Source organism: Acanthopagrus latus, chromosome 22 (genome assembly GCF_904848185.1).
Source record: "Acanthopagrus latus isolate v.2019 chromosome 22, fAcaLat1.1, whole genome shotgun sequence".
Classification (NCBI taxonomy): Eukaryota; Metazoa; Chordata; class Actinopteri; order Spariformes; family Sparidae; genus Acanthopagrus; species Acanthopagrus latus.
Genome location: NC_051060.1, coordinates 17877306 through 17895388, shown reverse-complemented (window position 1 = coordinate 17895388; position 18083 = coordinate 17877306). Strand labels below are relative to the sequence as shown.

Here is an 18083-nt window from a genome sequence, read left to right as displayed (position 1 = left end):
GTTTTTTTTAATGGAGGTTGACCACTGACTCCCACTGCCAAACCTAAACATCTGTCCCCTCCCATCTGTGATCATTATTCATTATATACACAATATATGCAGTAATTTTATGTTGAATTAGTACAAAGCAAAGCCATTCCTCCCCCTTTCTTTAAATTTCAATGAAGTGGACAGATCTGGGCTAATTCAATGTGCTGTTTATTTGCTTCATCTCCCCAACAACACAAGAAGTTATGCCTCCACAGAAGATATGACTTAACATGAGAAAACAAATCTAAGTCACTAAAGAAAATGTGTTTCAGTCTTGGCTTCTCCATTTCAATAAACAATCCATTTATTGAGTAAATTAATCAATAGTATCTGCCTGTGTGAAGTCGGGAGGGATGGTTACTTGTAAAATGAAATGTCTGCAACTACATTGTGTTTCTTCTTCTAGTAGTTATCATGAAATGAGGAGGGGACATTGCAGAGGGACAGCAAGTGGATCCATGTGGATCAAGTAAAGCACCATCAGGTTTGTGAAGATGTTCTTTATCAGGCCATTTGGAAAGCAGTGTCATTACAGTTCATGGTACAGTGTGTCTATAAAATGGTGCTTTCTGCCATGAATTATGCGTCATTGATATGTGATTCTTATGTTAAAAAATTAACAAATACTTGGCTTACATTTTAAAATAAATGCATACAACAGTAAATAAATGTTGTTTATAGTTGTGCCCTGTGCTTGCTGTGCATCTCTGTATTTAATTTCAAATTATTGATGGCCCTACCTCATTGTTTCACTTAATGCACTCTTTATGTTAATGTAAAGCAAAATTAAAGTATTTAATGTTTAAATATCATTTGTTTTCATTATTCAGTGTGCCTCTCTGATTAAACACTGGCCCCCACCTTGCTTCCCCCCCCAGTAAAATTTGTGTAGAACCGCCACTGCACATATATGACATTATACAATTTCTTTGGTTTATATATGTTGATCTGTTATTATTTACGTTTTACTATCACTCAACTCTTTTGGATTGGAATTGAACATCACAATTAAACTAGCTACTCATTCACTCCTCCAGATAAGAACTTTGAAATATTCGAGTGTTACTCATCTTTCAAATCCCACTAAACTTTTCAAAATATTCGACTTTCTTATTCGACTAAGTCTTATCTTAGTCATAATGGAAGTCAATAAATATTTCTATAGATTTATTATAGCTATTAATAATGCCTGTAACCAGGTAAGATTCTGTCAGATAACTCATAAAATTGAAACGTTTTTGTGGTAGAGGATGAATTGATGGGTCTCACAGCCAGGGGAAAAAAGCTGCTTTATGGTCTTTACAGTACCTCATCACCAGGCAACCCACAAACAGCTTGGATTAAGAAAAGAAAAATAGCATTTGTCACTCGCTTTCAGAAATAAAAACACCAAATGATAAGGTAAGAAATAACACATTTATTCAACTGCACTCACTTACACCAAAAAAGCAGATTATCATGTAACACAAAGACAATATAATCAGTATCTTCCTGCAGATCAACAGACTTAAACTTTGTGATTATCAGAATCTCACAGGAACAAACAAAATCACTGCAGGAACAAGTACAATAAATGTTACAAACACACATTTGCCCATTTACACAAGCATCATGTATGTTACTATTCAAATCTCTTTTTCACCATATAATTTGATACAGCAGGTCACACAGCATTTATTTGAGTTCCTGTAAAGTTGGTAGATTTCTGAATTATTTGTTTACATAAAAAAAGGTGGGAACAACACATTAAAACAGGTCCCTAGTGTTCCTGTGGTCTAGCTTAAAGAAAAAAAAGGCCCACCAGCTAAAAAAACTTATTTCCTCCAAGGTTGTATTAGTACGCAGTGACATCACTTCTGGGTGTGGTTACAGGTGTGACAGACCTGAAACTTGCTCTTTGAATTTCGTGAAATCGCATCATTTCTTGAGTCATTCTGCCATCACGAGAGAACGAGTGGTTCGAGCTCGTAACACACTCTCCCGGCCAGGTCTTCAGGGACCCTCTCAACAGAGTTATCCAAATCAGCGTCAGCCTTCTTCTCTACCGGGCTGCGACTGTACACATTCTCATTCACTTGGGTAGTGCGAGTACTGAGGGAGATAAGGAAAGAGACAATGCAATCACTAGGGTGTCGTTCAAGTTGTTTGATGTAAAATAGATAAAATATATGTGTATCTTTGCAAATGGCATCAGATTTGTTCTCTTTTTTAAATACCTTTCCTCGAATACTCGATTGCTTCTGTCGTCTACATCGTTTGTTATTGCTCCCCCAAACCTGTTACTAAACTGAACCAAGGTTCCTGAAAAATGAGCATAAAATCACCATGACTACAGCAGACATTATTGTTGAAAGAACATCTCAAGATGAATGATATCCAGGTGAAATCCAGATCAACAATTTCAGTTTTAAACTTGCATTTGTTGTTGTTTTTTTTAGAAACTTGGGGTCATCCCGACAAGCTTTAAGAACAACAATGGCATAATATCCCCGTCTTAATTTGCTGTGCTAAATGTGTAAATATGTCCATCTCTGTCTGCCTCTTTTTCAGCTGAACTGAACAACTGAACTAAAACAGTGAAGTTGAGGGTTGTAAAAAACCAAAACAAACAGAAGTGCATCTGTGCAGGGAGACTGGAAAGAAAATGGTTTCATGCTGTCAAAATATTAAGTTTTCTGTCATATAAAAAGTGTTTGTCTGCCACCTACCAGCACCCAGACCTCTCTTTCTCCAGAACCAGTAACCGCCACCCAGCACCAGTAGCACCAGCAGTAGCCCAATCACAACTCCTGTGACAGTTGAAGAGGACGAGGCTGCTGCAGAGATTAAAGGACAGAAGAAGTAACAGTGTTAGCAAAGGGGAAAACCAGCCATAATCAGACAAACGCTGAAGGGCTTTTGAGTCTCACCGATTACATTGACTTGTAGTGACTTCGAGGGAACGGAACAGAAGGACATGCTGGAGATGTTAAGACCAAAGACACAGCTATATTCTCCTTGGTGCTCATGCTGTAATGAAGGGAAGTCAAAGGTCGCCAGGTAGAAGATAGAGTGGCCAAATGCAGGCTTTGCCTCTGTGACGGTCATATTGGACTTTCTCAGATAGAAGTAACCTCCGGAATATATCGAATGAGTAGAGCAGGTGACGGAGAAGCTGCTGCCTTCGTTGACCGATATTTTGTCCGGGCTGTAGATCACCATTGCGTGAGGAGATGTCAGGGAGATTCTGGGTATGTCCATTTTCACTGCAGAACAGACAAAGATTCATAGAGATCATATTCATGTTTGCAATCTTACACAGTCAAATTTCCATCAATTATGTTCAAGTGGACAAACAAAGAACAAAATTATTGACCTGTGATGGAGAGTTCAGCTACATTTCCTTGAGGATAATAGATGACTTGATTGGGCAGCTTCTTCTGATATTCACAGTAGTATGACCCCTTTTGGCTGAATTCCACTGAAGGGAAGACAAAGGTTGCAGCTTCGTGTTCGGAGTATTTTTCCATTTGAAAATTTCCTTCCATCTTTCTCAGGATGAATGTCCCACCCAGGTGTTCTGATACAACAGTGCAGGTGATTTCCACTTTTTCACCCCATTTTACATCTGCAGCCGGACTGAAAGTGATTTGAGGCTTCTCTAGAGCACCTGAAACAGAGAGTAACTTTTAGTTGGATTGGTCATAAAAGATGCCACAGTTTTATCTGAGGTAAAGACTTCATTCACAGATTCAGAACGAGCCAGGCCGCTTACCTAAACAGATAACACCAGCGTCTTCACCGTGCCCGCAGTTATTTTCTCCGAATCCGTTGTGATGACAGTGTGAGAGAGCAGACTCTTGGCCTGTACACTCCACGTTATCCAGCCATATTGGACCACTGCCTCTACCAAAGTGGGCATTTGTTGGAGTAGAAACTGCGTGACCACAGCCAAGCTGTCTACATACAACATCACCATTGGCCATTTCCCATTCATCATCACACACAGTTCCCCACTGGCTTTTATAGAAGACCTCCACTCTGCCAGAGCACTGACTTGCACCACTGGCCAACCGGATCTGTGCTGCATATGAGGACAGAAATGAAGTGAGTCCAAATGCAAAGGACAATCCTTGAAACATGCTTCTATGTACAATTATAAAAGTGTATTTGGATTATTGAATTTCTCCTACAGTAGAACAGGATTGCATGCTCTCAATCTCAAAAAAAACACAAAAAACTGTCCAGTGCTGCAGCATTGTATTCCCCCTTTGTCAGAAACACTGTTTTAGTGCTCGTCTCTTTAAGGGCCCCACTCCTGAATACCCAGTCTGCTCTGATTGCTCTGCTCTGACCCAGCGCTTACAACAACAGGGCAGCTGTGCTAAAGCAATTCTTGTATGCCAAACCAGCCACTAGGCATAAATTATGCAAATGTGTGTAATGGTGATTTAATATGATGTCACAAGGTCTGAAAATTAAAGGCGGGACTAGTGACAAGGCCTCTTCAGGAGCAGTGCTTTCTGTGGGAGTGAGGAGCTTCTGTTGGTGCAGACTATTACTCTATTATTGGCAAAACAATAGTCATGTGGAATATGACTCAGTGGGTCACTTGAGTAATCCAAATAAAATATCAAAGCAGAAAAATAGTGTGAAAATATTCTAAAAGCTTTCCTGCTGAGCGTTCAATTTAAATATTGATACTATACAGCAAGATATCACTAGAACTAATGGCCAGGTAGCTTAGCTTAGCATGTAAGACTGGAAACAGGGAAACACTTAGCAGGGCTCTGTCTTAAAGGAACAAAATCCACCGACAGAACCTTATAAACTCACTACTTCGCTCTTTATATCTGATGTATGATTCATTTTGTGTAGTTGATTCATCATTTTTCCAGTCTTCATACTAAGCTAACTAGCTGCTTGCTACATCTCACCACACTTCAAAGTCTGATCTCAATGATTTACATTTTCAATACTGAATGTGAAAACAGTCTTCTGGTGTAAAACTCTCCATGAACATCGATTTATGCAGTGAAGCGTAAAAATTTAATGACAGGAACAAGAAGCAAAACACAGTTTTGACCGGGGCCGAGTTTTAAGAGGATGCTGCACCTGGATGAACACACTGATTGCTCACTCTACTGTTTTTACCTGTTGTGTATAAACAGGATGCAAATGTGAAAAAGATTTTTAAAAGGCTTTACCTGCACATTGGACACCTGCATCATGGTCATGCCCACAGCTTGAGCTTCGGAAACCGTTGGCCGAGCATTGCTGAAGAAATGTCGTGTTGCGAAAGCATGACTCACTGGCCTCCACCACTGATCCACTGCCTTGACCAAAATGGGCAGCACCTGGAGCGTTCAATGCAGTTCCACATTCCAGCTGGTCACACACCACCTGAGCTTTACTCAGAGTCCAGTCTGTGTCACAAACTGTTTGCCACACATCACCATGACGGACCTCTACCCTGCCAGAGCACTCATCCTTACTGTTGACCAGTCGGGCTTCCAAACTTCCTGTGAAATCAAGTAAACTAAAATGATTATCAGAAGACTGTGGGTAAATAGATCTTTTTAATCTAGTCTAGTTAGTCTAGTTTAATCCTTAGTCATTTTTGTTAGATTTTCTTACCTGTGCAGACGACACCAGCAACAGAGGTGGTGTTGCAAGTCCTGTCTCTGAACGGTCTTTGTGGGCACTGAGCCAATGTGGACTCCAACCCATTGCATTCAATTAGATCAATCCAGGTCTGTCCTGTGCCGCTGCCGTACTCAGCGATGGTGGTAATCTTATGACCCCTCCCACAGTCCAGCTGTCTGCACACCACCGCTGCATCATTCATATCCCAGGATTCACCGCACACACTCCCCCACTGGCCTTTGTCATAGTACTCCACTCTTCCAGCGCAACGACTGTGCCCACCGGACAACCTCACGTTACCTGAGAATGACAGTTATTCTGTGAATGTAAAGGGTACATGCGGTCTAACTTTGATGTTTGTTTATATATTAGTGCTATTTAGCAACAGCACTATAACTGAATCCCTGGCAAGGCCATTTGTAGCTTTGTGGGGGCCTTATGCAAGGTGTTTTTTGGGGAGCCCCATTTTCTGAAATGATGGCGGGCAATTTGTTACTTTTTAATTTCATTTTGGACGGATTGATGATTTAATGAAAGGATTCTCTCATTTGAATCTGAAATCGTCTTCACTCTGGAGACGTCATTTCTTTTATGGTTCTTATTTTGGTGACCTCATTGGGCAGCGTTCCACAGTAAACAAAATGGTCAGATCAGTGTTTTTCTATATAACTGTGGCACCAAGTCAAGTCAGCATTACTGCCTTCAGGTCTCAAGTCAAATCCAGCCATGTTTTAGTCCACAGGCCGAGGCAATTGTGATTAGTATAAAGAAATACAAACAAGCCGGCCCATTTCTCCACTATTCCACAATGATAATGATTTCAGGCCTGACTGGATCTGACAGAGAACCTGAGGACACAACATGGTAAAGACTTGTTAATTACAAGGTAGCCACTCCCTGAAGCATACCCACCTTCAGTGTCCATTTTACTCTCAGCATTTAACTATAATTTACAAAATGAAAATAATGAGATGTGCACAAGAGCTGCCTTACCATTTAGTTCTATCTCTGTTCACAATTACTGAAGGAACTCAAATTTCAATTCATCACCAAGACTTACCTGAACATTCGACAGCTGCCTCTTCCATACGATCGTTTCTGTTCCGGACGTATTCTGTCAGTCTGCACTGTGACAGAGAGCTCTCTCTGCCACTACAACTGACCTTATACCCTCTCTGAGCTCCGCTTTGACCATATGATCCGGTGAACTTGACCGGATCTCCACAGTTCATCTCTCTGCACACCACTGTAGCTTCATTCATTCCCCAGTTAAAGTTGAATGCTGTTGACCAGTGGTCACCGTGGGAAAACTCCACTCTGCCTGAGCACTGGCTAGTCCCATTAATGAGTCTAATGTTGGCTGCAAAGCAAATGAGAACGAAAAGCAATTAGTTAGTCGGTGTTTTGACACAAAACATCTGATTAAAGGGAAACTCCACCAACTTTACACATTTAACTACGTTTGCAGGTCTTTGTGGAGTACTATTACACATTTTAAACAAGTAGCATGAAGCCTTTTGTGGCTCCAGAGGAAGCTGTGTGTAATCTGAAAGGTTGTCGCCAGTGATGTTACTCATTGTCTAAGTTGCATCGTGGGAAATGTAGGAAGCAGGTTTTTCTTTAAAAAGAAGAAGATTTCTTGCAATCAAAAATGTGATATCTCTGGTTCTGCTGTGTCTATTTTGCTCATTTGTGTTTAATCTGTCCACAATGTGTCCAACAGTGATCACATAACCTGCAAAATATTCATCGGAGGCATTATGGGCAACGAATAAATGTATGCATGGAAACACTATGTGAAATAAGTAAATAATGTACTTATAAAGAAAGATGAACAACCTATCAGAGATGATACCTGAGCACACCACACCAGCATCTTCGCCATGGCCACAGTTATTTTCCCCGAGGGTTGGATGTCTGCAGTGCATGAGGGACGTCTCGTTCCCGAAGCAGCCGACATCATCCAGCCAGATGTCTCCCTGGCCTGGACCAAAGAAGGCACTCGTTTTGGCCATCTGAGCTGTTCCGCAGTCAATGACTCTGCACACCACCTCTGCATCTCTGAGGTCCCACTCATCATCACACACTGTTCCCCACTGGCCATCATTCATAACCTCCACTCTGCCAGAGCATCGGTCAGTGCCATTGACAAGCCTTATTGGTGGAATATCTGTGGAAAGGTCCAATAATGTTTAAAGTAATCCAGTACTTTAGCTCTTATCTGTAGTGCTATTTTTTTTAGATGTCTTTCAAAAATAATGGAACTAGATGGCACTTTGTGTGTGGTGTTCAAAACACCAAAAATATACATCTTCAAAAAAAATCAATAACAAAGAAAACAGTCTTATTACCAGCTTAATTAAAGTAATTCACAGAAGTTGTTGTGAGCAGTTTCATGGATTTTTGTCAGTGTCACCTCACAGAGGGAAGTGTGCATCCACTCATGGATAAGAGAATAGCTTCCTAGGCTAGTAAACGTTAAAGCTTAGCTGTCACCACCTGTCACAAGCACAAGCCTTTGTCCATAAGTAGACTCAAGTTTTCTTCAGTGATACTACTTGTAGGTATAGTTCAGTAGAAAGAAAATAGCTCCTTGATGAAACTGCTCACGACAAGGTCTGTGGATTATCTTGAGTAGCCAGGTCATGATTTCTGGAAAGACACACTGCTGTTGAGTGTTTTTAATGTATTTATTCATTTCTTTGAGTGCCATCTAGTTCCAGTATATCTGAGAGAAGACAGACATCTCTTACCTTACATCGCCTTACCTGTACATGAAAGAGAAACACCTTCACATGTCCCTGTGATTTCTTGAAATGTGCAGTCAGAGATGGAGCTCACATTTCTGGCACATGTGGTCCTATACCCTTTCAGTCTGGCATCACCATGATGGAAGTTTTCGTCAGAATTTTTTGGAGGTCCACAGCCGAGTTCCTTGCACAGCCTCTCAGACTCTTGATGGCCCCAGTTATTGTTACAAATTTTCCCCCATTGGCCACCCTGGGAGACCTCCACTCTGCCAGAGCAGCGGTTAGTCCCGTTGTACAATCTGACTGAGGCTGGAATGGAAGCAGTTAGGGTCATGGTTAACTATTGTATTTAAAATGTTGGAGAAGAATGTTATTAGTTCAGCAGTGAGATGTAGTAGAAGAGATAGTACTGTTTATAAATCTGTGATATGACACCAAGAACTACCACAAAAAATAAGAACAGACAAGGATAATTGTGAGAGGCTGCAGGGGGATTTTCTAACATGGTACAAGTTTTGAAATTATACTCTAGCAAAAAAATACATGTGTAAGTAATGTTTGATACAAGATCTTAGCAAATTGCAGGTGCTCAGCATACCTATACAGTAGATACATGTATGCCTGCATCACCATGGTACACAAATGCAATTATCAGGATTCTGAGCAACCTGATTTCATTCAAGTATACTTGACATTTTAACAACAGACAGTTCGGCATGTGTTACCTGAGCATACAACGCCAGCATCTTCATTGTGGTCACAGTCGTGTTCTCCCAAACCTCTGTGTGGGCAGTCAGCAAGGGATTTCTCATGACCAGAACACTCAACATCGTCCAACCAAACCTGATCCCGACCTCTGCCGAAGAAGGCATTGTACTTGACTGAGAGAGCATTCCCACAGTTCATCTCACGGCACACGACAGCTGCTTCCTGCATGCCCCATCTGTCATCACAAACTGTTCCCCACTGTCCATCGTGGAAGAGTTCCACTCGGCCATTACATCGATTAGTCCCGTTCATCAGCCGAATTGGTTTACTGTCTGTCAGGTGGACAAGAAAAAGCAGAGGGTCATACACAACAGTAGACAGTCTAACCATGTACACTACTACAAAATTACAGTTTTTGACTCACTTGCACAGGAAACCGTAGCATCAACACAGCTGTCCTGTAATTCTTGAAATTTGCACTGTGAGATCGAGCTCTCATTTCCAAAACAGGAGGTCTTCACTCCAACCATGTTAAGCGCCTCTCCAAAATGTAGATCATCAGTCGGAGTGACAGCGATGCCACAGTTAATCTCTTGGCACACCACGTCAGCTTCTGCCTTGCCCCAGTCACTGCTGCATATTCGTTTCCAATGGCCCTCATGGTAGACTTCCAATCTGCCATTACACCGATTGCTTCCGTTGACCACCCTCACATGTTCTGCAAATCACAAAAGAAGAAATATAATTAAATAGAACAGTCTTTGGTGTTACCTAATCCCTTAAAGTGAATGGGAATGAGTCCAAGCCAAGAACCAAAATGTCTGACTTATTTACACTTAACCACTTGTTTTAGGGCCTTTAAATCTTTGTACATTATGGTAGCAAGTATGAACTAAAGTCTACAAAAATTCCCTTGATGATGTGATGAGACGATGCCTAACCAACGACTCTACTGACTTGCAATATGAGAAGTACATAACTAAAAGCTTTTGGAGCTTGACCCACACTATGGACTAAAGATCAGGAAACATCTGCCTCTGCTGATTCCATTTTTTTAATCTGGTACACCAGCACCACAGGAGTGCAATAATAAACCACACCATGATGCAGAATGAAGGTGACATGAGGTGAAGACAAGGGCACTGCACAATGACCTTTTTAATGCAAATACTGACACAGTCAAAAGGGTAATCTGGTAGCTGTTTATCCCCTAACTCTACCTTCTGGCCTTTGCCCTTTACATATGTAGCAGCCAATCACATGCTAAACTTGCTTTTGTGCCTCTGCCGCCAAAGCATTTCAAGCACAGTTCGCACTCAATTGTAACACAATCTTTGAATTTGAGATGCAATAATATCCTCAGTTCCTAAAATAAATGCTGTGTTAGCTGCTTTTCCCCACAGCAGTATTTCTCAATCTCTTGATAGTTCCCATATCTGGTATTTTGATATAATTTGAGGAAGGTACTTGCCGTGCCGGATTACATCCAGATAGAAAACTGGACGTTAATTTGGATTGTGGAATTAGCAAACTCGTCTGCTTATGTTGTGATGCATTTTGATTTGGCTCATAAAGCTAAGTCTTTTTATTTTCTTATCTATTAAAGTATCACATAGCTCTGTATTACAATTGCAATTGAACGTTTGATTATGAAGTAAATGCTGACTGCACAGCGAATGGATTTATAATGATGAAACCAACTACGTCAAAATTGGTTTCCCATAAACCTCGTTATCACTACACTGTTTTGTGTGCTACCAGGAATGCAGTCAGCTGGGAAAAGGAAGGTTCTATAGGGATACGTTTCCATTATAGACTTAATGAGTGAATGAACTCTTCTTTTATCCTATTTTGTTGTCTGTTCTCCCATTTTTAAAAAAAAATTTTTTTGCGACTCTGAGAGCAACAGAAATGACACAGTTATTATAACAACAGTGGTACCACCAGCAAAAGGCAGATTTTGTTGACAGACAGTCAGTCTTCTCAACTTTTAGCAAGAGGGCAAACAAGGATGTTTTCAGAGGTGTCCAACTATTCCTGTAACAAAGGTACAAAGTGTGCCTTTGGATTAAGTGTTTTAAATGGGTCAAGTACAGCAAACATAAACTGAGATAAGGGATTGAATTCAGCCTTACCCGAACAGACAACACCAGCATCTTCACCATGGCCACAGTTATTTTGCCCAAATGGTCTGTGTTCACACTTGAGGACAGACGACTCACGACCAGTACACTGGACATCATCCAGCCAGATTTGATCCTTTCCTTCTCCAAAAAAAGCCCCTTTCTTGGCCTCAAGAACTGTCCCGCAGTCTAACTCTCTGCACACCACCTCAGCGTTGGCAGTGCTCCACTGATCGTCACACACCGTTCCCCAACTATCAGAGTGGTAGACCTCCACTCGACCCGAGCAACGTGAAGGACCGACCACCTTGACTTTGTCACATTCTGGAATTGGGAAAAAAGAAAGCGCAATAGCTGTAGGTTGTGTCACCATTAACTCAATAAAAAAGTCCTTTTCATTATATCATGGTGTAGAAATCAGATTATCTAAATATTATATGTGTTTTCAGACATGAAACATAGATTGTATTTACTGACCTGTAAGCAGTGAAAGGCTCAGTAGACCTGCAGCAGAGAAAATATGGCAAAATGTTCTAATTAAGCCTGATAACCCAGAGATTTGTCATACATATCTCAACAATCTTGTCAAATAGAACAGAGCAGTCAGTGCAGTCAATAAAAGCACCTCTTCATAATGAAAGACTATTTTCTTTTTACACACTGAGATTTTCACCTCTGAATCAACCAAACAGCTATGCTGTGATTATATATCTTTATTTTTTAGGTCAAGGGAAAAATGTGAAATGGTGGAAGTAAAACAGTGAAACTCACCTAATGACAGATAACAAACAAAATGTCGTTTCTCAGCAGGAGTGAAGATCATATTGTGTCTTCTAAGTGGATTAAATGCTGTCATGGTAGAGTTAAATAGGAATACGTATTGTTACTCCTCATTTTAAAAAAAATACAAATCAAATGGTGGTATCCATCATTAGCAGAGCAATAAGAAAAGCTTGATTTCTGAAAACCACACAGTATTTTTCAATATCAAAAATCCCCTTCTTACCTTTTAAATTCAACCAGTCTGGCCAGCAATTAAAAATACATTACAATTCAAACTAAAAAAAATGATTTCATCTAAAAAAATCCAAAGGACAGAAGTCCCACACACAGATCTAGTGATTTTTTTTTTTACAAATAAAAGGGGCCGCCTGGACTTGGACTGCAACCTGGACGTATGTTGACATTTGGATCAATCATTAAAGACTGGGGATGACAGGAGACAGGAAGATCCAGTCACAAGTAACATAATGCTGTTAATGGAACAATAGGATCACTTGCTAGTCAACACTACAAATAATCAGCCTCAAAAAATTAAAGGGAAATGTGGTTCAAATGGACAGTTGTTATAAGCAAACATTAAAAGTTGAAGTTGACCACTGACTCCCACTGCTAAACTGAACCATCCGTCTCCTCCCACCTGTGATCATTATTCACAGCAGTCCTTTTATGTTTGTACATAGCAAAGACATTCCTTCCCCTTTCTTTGAATTTCAATGATGGTGGTCTGAACTGGGCTAAATCTCCCCATCATCACAAGATCTTTAAGAAAAACTAAACTGAACTAAAAAAGCTAAATTGCACTGCCGACTTCAAAGGTTGGATAATATGAATTGTGTGTGAGTTGCTAACTTTATCCAATTTTATTTATTTATTTGAAACAGCAGCTGAGGGAGAGCAGGTAGGTGGCAAAGTTTTGAAACGGCTGAAGTATGAAAAATGCACCATGGCTGAGAGCTAAACAGCACAACCAGCTGTTCATCTTGCTGCTGTCTGGCAAAAGATACAGAAGTATCTACAACACCGGACTACAGGGCAGCTTTCTTTAGGCTGTGAGACTACTGAACTCATCCTTAGCAAACTAAATAAACCAATCCTGTCATTCTATGAATGGTAACCGGGCTGAAAGTAACAGGTTGACGAAAAATGTTATTGGCTGCCGTTACTTGTTTATAGTAGAACAAAATACTTTTTGACACAGTTTTGTGGTAACAGAGCTAACAACATAAGCTTGTTGTCTTCTGTCAGATGTTAGATAACTGAGATGTCTTTAGGGGAGAGGAAACTTACATGTCTTTTCAACATCAGCTTTCTTAAAATCAGATACTTTCACTTCCTAGAAATGATGCAACATCCACAACGGTTTGTTATTTCAGGAGGGGTGTTTTCATTAAAAGTAACAGGGTTGACGCAACCCGAAGTTTTTTTTTACTGAACATTTTAAACATATGAAACAGAATAAAACCTTGAATAAAGCATTTGCACCTTCTTAAAGTTAAAAAATCTCTCTCTCTCTGTATATATATATATATATATATATATATACACATATATATGTGTGTATATATATATATTTATATATATATATATATATATATATATATATATATATATATATATATATATATATATATATATATATATATATATATGTATGTATGTATGTATCTTGATGATATTTTGACTTTTTAGTAGAAAAAAACGTCTAAACTTTCAAAAAGCAAAATAATTTGTTTTTATGTTATGAGGCATATACAGCAAAGTAAATGATAAAAAGCTTCATTGTTTATTTAGACTTACTGGATTTTGTTCAGGGGACACAGAATGACACGTTTTCATACAACCAACCAACTCCAATTTGAAAATATTAATGCAAAATCCATCCCACATTCATTTGCACCATAAAACACAGCTTTGGAGGACACTGAAACATTTTTGGCGGTACCATTCATATTTAAATTTCAATCCTGACATTAAGCAATTGTATTTTTATGATATTAATATACATTTTGTAGCATGCATTTAAAGCAAAAATGTTAAAATGGTGCAAATTAATATATAATAGCAATCATGTCCATTGATGGGGATTATTATTAGAATTATAAACAAACTTAAAGATTTAAAATGTTTTATCATCATTATTATTTTATTTCTAATCGTTATTATTATTATATTACAAATAATCATATAGCAATTTTTTTTTTCTTACCTTAAAATGTGTAGTTTTATGCTCATCAGAATAATAGAATAATTCTGAGGACCTCAGTCCATTTGTTCTTTCACAAATGCTTGACCTGAGAGAACCACTTCTTGTCCCGCATCTTATAGTCAACATGACTCATCGGGACTGGGAATGACAAACACTTCCCCTAGTGAAAGCCTGAGCTTCAGTACATTTTACATGTATTAATTTCCTGCAATGAACCTCAAAACGCCTCTCTAAAAGGTCTTCCTGTTAAGTGTCAAACTTTATGTCACTACTGCAGTGCTTTGCAGCCACAGTTAATGCTGCATGAACATCCCCAACCGATCTCAAATGGCCCAAAATAAGAAATTGAAAATGGATGTAAAATCAACAAGTCTGGACAATGTGTTTTTATTTTGACTGAATATATTGGCATAATTTCCCATTATTATACCCACAAACTGTTTGCCTCTTTGTTTGTTTCTTTAGGATTTCAGGTAAGGTGCAGTATGTAAAAGTATTAGTTGAAAACAATAAAATATTTTTTTGTTATTGTCAGCAATGCAAAGTAACATCTATTTATTGTGTTGCAGGGATAGCTACTGAAATTAGCATACTAATCAGCTAGCATTGGCCCATCTTGGTCCGGAACTAGCAGCTGGAGCTGTGCTAGCATTGTAAGTACTAATACTGCCCTAGTGCTCAGAGCTCCCAGTCTGGACCGCTAGCTGCATGGCTAACTGAGCTAACTGAGCTAACTCTGAGGACAACATCAACGATCCAGGTCTTTGCAGCTGGGGCACCAACAATAACACCACTTCCATTTGGAAATGTTAGGGGGAGGAGCTGTCTGTTGCCACTTTAACTTTAATGAGTTATCACCTCAGTACATTTTTCACGACATCTTGTTCTTTTTGCTTCTCGTCCTCGAGTACATCCTGTCAGGTGACATGCAAGCTGCACGAAGCATTTCCTCACTGACTTGCCCATTCAGCATTTTTGAGATGCCTGGTTAAGCCATCTGTTGCTCGCACATAACAAATTTCCTTAATTTGCCTCCGGTTACAGTTGCAAGTTAAGCCATTTCACAAAGAAACCAACATCTTGAACTTCCCCTTTATGCCTGTAGTTATTATGACACGATTTCAATGAAAATGTTTTTGCTGATTTTTTTTCTACTAGCTGGAACCATTGAGTAACTGCAGTGCTTGAAAAATCCCTGACACTGACAATGAAAGGGTGTCCATGTTGAGAGCTACAGCGCTCTAGACCGGTCGGTTCCCAGCCAGTGTGAACCCCAAGATAAATCTTAGCGGTTGCAAGAGGATTAACAAGATAGAGAGGCGAAGCCAAAAAAAAAAAAAGGCAAAAAGTTAACTTAAGTATTATAAGTAATGACCAGAATTTACAACAATTTGAGAACATTTTATACTACAGCAGGCAGCAAACTTAGACGACTTTATTAATCCTTTGAACACTAAGACACTATAGGTCCAAGCAGCCACATCATATACTGTCAACAATGGCACGGAGATGAAGAGGGAGATAAATTTGCCAAACTCCCTTATAAAATTGCCGGGTTTAGTGGGCTGCTGAGTCGGCACAGACTTGCTATGCTTTGTGAAACACAGTCTGTGACAAAATCTTAATCATTTGGCCCTTCTTGTGCATTGAGCATATGTATACATCACGTTCTTTCTTTCTCTGTTTAAGAAACATTGCATTTGTTTTGTCCCAGTGGTATAGCAAGGGGAAATGAGATCCACTGCTAACAGTGCTGTTACAGCGGCACAGGTAGAAGCTCCAGAAGAGGTGACAATACTACTAGACCCAGTAACCTCAGTGAAGTATGGTCGAATGATCTGAGGAAAGCCAGGTTTGGACAGCAGGTTAAACACATATTGATGTCTGGGTAAATCATTACAGACACAGAGATACGCATCACTCTCTGATGGGAAATGGTATTACAACTCATCCGGGGCAGCGGCCTTGAAAAGCACTTTTTCTGTTTGTTTGTTTGTTTTTTTGTTGTTGTTCACTTTTTCAGTGGGGATGAACTGTCAGTGCAGTGCCAACTGCAAAACTGCCAGGAACAACATTATCATGATGTTGCCCAACATCAGAATGCAGTAAATTACACAATGAAACATGAAACATGATTTCAGCTTCTTTGATAGACTTTTACCTCTTGGGCTTGTAGAATAAAATACAGAGTTTTGAACTGTAAGTGTACGTGTTATTTTACTGGTGTCTGATTAGAAGAAAAACTTAGGAAAACAAACATCCATTCAGTTACTCCACAGAGCATTGCTGAATGTATATCAAAGATACGCTCTAACCATGAAGAAATGATCAAATTTCAGATTCACCGGCACAGCAAAGGTCTTGCTGTGTCAGAATATTTTAACATTTCTCCCTCTTATCCCTCTCTAACGTCCCATCTACCTCCAGATCTGCCATTCCTCACCTCCCCACCAGCTGCCACTGCAGAGCCTCTCCCTCTCCCGGGCATCGAATGTCTCCACCTGGCTGCCAGATCAGCTACTCACCACTGAGACAGCCTGCAGTTGGTCTGGTGACCAATACGGTCGATCATCTGTTTTACAGTCTTTTTCTCCTCTGCTGACCCCACAGTCTGTTTTTGACTTCTGCTTGCTAATTGATTGCAAAGTCTGGTCCAAGTAAAACAAATGTAACCTGCAAGGTTGACTTTATGTCATCATATCCCTACATGATACCTCATTTCTTTACAGCGTGTTTGTGATTTGAGTCATGTCCGTCAAAAGACAAAATTATCATCGCTATATAAGGGCTCCAGATTGATCTTCAGAAGACAAAGGTGGCCATTTTAAAATCTCCCTCTGTGATTTCACAACAGCTGTCAAAATGTCAAAGAAAAACTAACAGATATACATAAATTGAATCACTCCCTGAAGCGACCATTCTCTGTGGAAATATTACCAGAACAATAAAAACTGAATCCAGAAGCAAGTCATTTTTGAATATTGTATATATTGTTATATTCTTGCTTTAAACATTTTAACTGTAGACCTAATCTGTTTTCTTGTAGTTTAGCCTTTTGCCATTTTATGACTATTTTACACTCGAATAGTGACACACATGGACGTGTACAAATTGTGGTCATTCTCTGTGTTAAAGTGAAACTCTCGCCAAAATGTAACCTAGGCTATTATTGTGAACGTTTAGGAGTCAGACCTCCACGTTAAAGCATAATTACGACGAAGGAGGCACTTTTAAGATTTACTGTATTTTCGTTTTCAGGTCAAACTCATTTTAAACAGGATTGCTGGGGGCAAATTAGCGATAGCATCAAAATCGCTATTTCTAAAACACTAAGAAGGCTCGACACAACATGAAACTTTGCTCGTAGTATCACCAGCGTCTCTACACGTGAACACGCGTATTGAGAACATTGTTTGTGTACGCATTTTACTAAAAAGAGAGTTTTTGAGCAACTCACCTTAGCAGTAGCTTGTTCCGCTCGCAGCCATAATGGCAGCCGAGAAGTATCGATCTCTGAATGCGACATAACCTGGAGGATAGTTAAGGTGGAACGCTACTGTCGTCCGGCAACAACTACCCACGCGATATCTCACTTGACTTTTCCGGCTTTTGATTTTAAGATTGTTTCTTATATGAGGCTCCTTTTTCAACTTAAAGGTCAATTTAGTTTTTCTCTAACGACAAAACAGTTAATCATCTGTGCATTTAGATGGAACTAAGCTTTACGAGCGGAGTTCCACCTTAACAGTCCTCCATGTTACGTCGCATTCAGAGATTGACACTCCTCACTGGCACGACGAGGGTGAGCGGAGGAAACATCTGCTAATGTGAGTTGTACAAAAAGTAAACTATGTGTAA

At 39.7% G+C, this 18083-nt stretch overlaps 1 protein-coding gene across 3 annotated transcripts; it reads right to left on the bottom strand.

Moving 5' to 3' along the window:
• Positions 1-1427: 1427 nt before the first annotated feature.
• On the bottom strand, positions 1428-14336 carry LOC119012055 (deleted in malignant brain tumors 1 protein-like). 3 transcript variants are annotated; one of them, XM_037085517.1, is made up of 17 exons: positions 14226-14336; positions 12008-12085; positions 11714-11740; positions 11249-11560; positions 9538-9831; positions 9131-9445; positions 8424-8714; positions 7511-7825; positions 6716-7015; positions 5647-5955; positions 5217-5531; positions 3785-4093; positions 3386-3679; positions 2940-3275; positions 2739-2846; positions 2247-2331; positions 1428-2121 (listed from the first exon to the last, which is right to left on the bottom strand). In XM_037085517.1, the coding sequence occupies exons 2-17, from the start codon at positions 12057-12059 to the stop codon at positions 1971-1973; spliced, it is 3813 nt and encodes a 1270-aa protein (XP_036941412.1). In that variant the 5' UTR covers positions 12060-12085; positions 14226-14336; the 3' UTR covers positions 1428-1970. The 3 variants fall into 3 exon arrangements, with proteins under 3 accessions (XP_036941412.1, XP_036941413.1, XP_036941411.1); XM_037085518.1 differs by lacking the exon at positions 14226-14336 and adding an exon at positions 12243-12568 and having other exon boundaries at positions 2739-2843; XM_037085516.1 differs by lacking the exon at positions 14226-14336 and adding an exon at positions 12243-12560.
• Positions 14337-18083: the final 3747 nt, after the last annotated feature.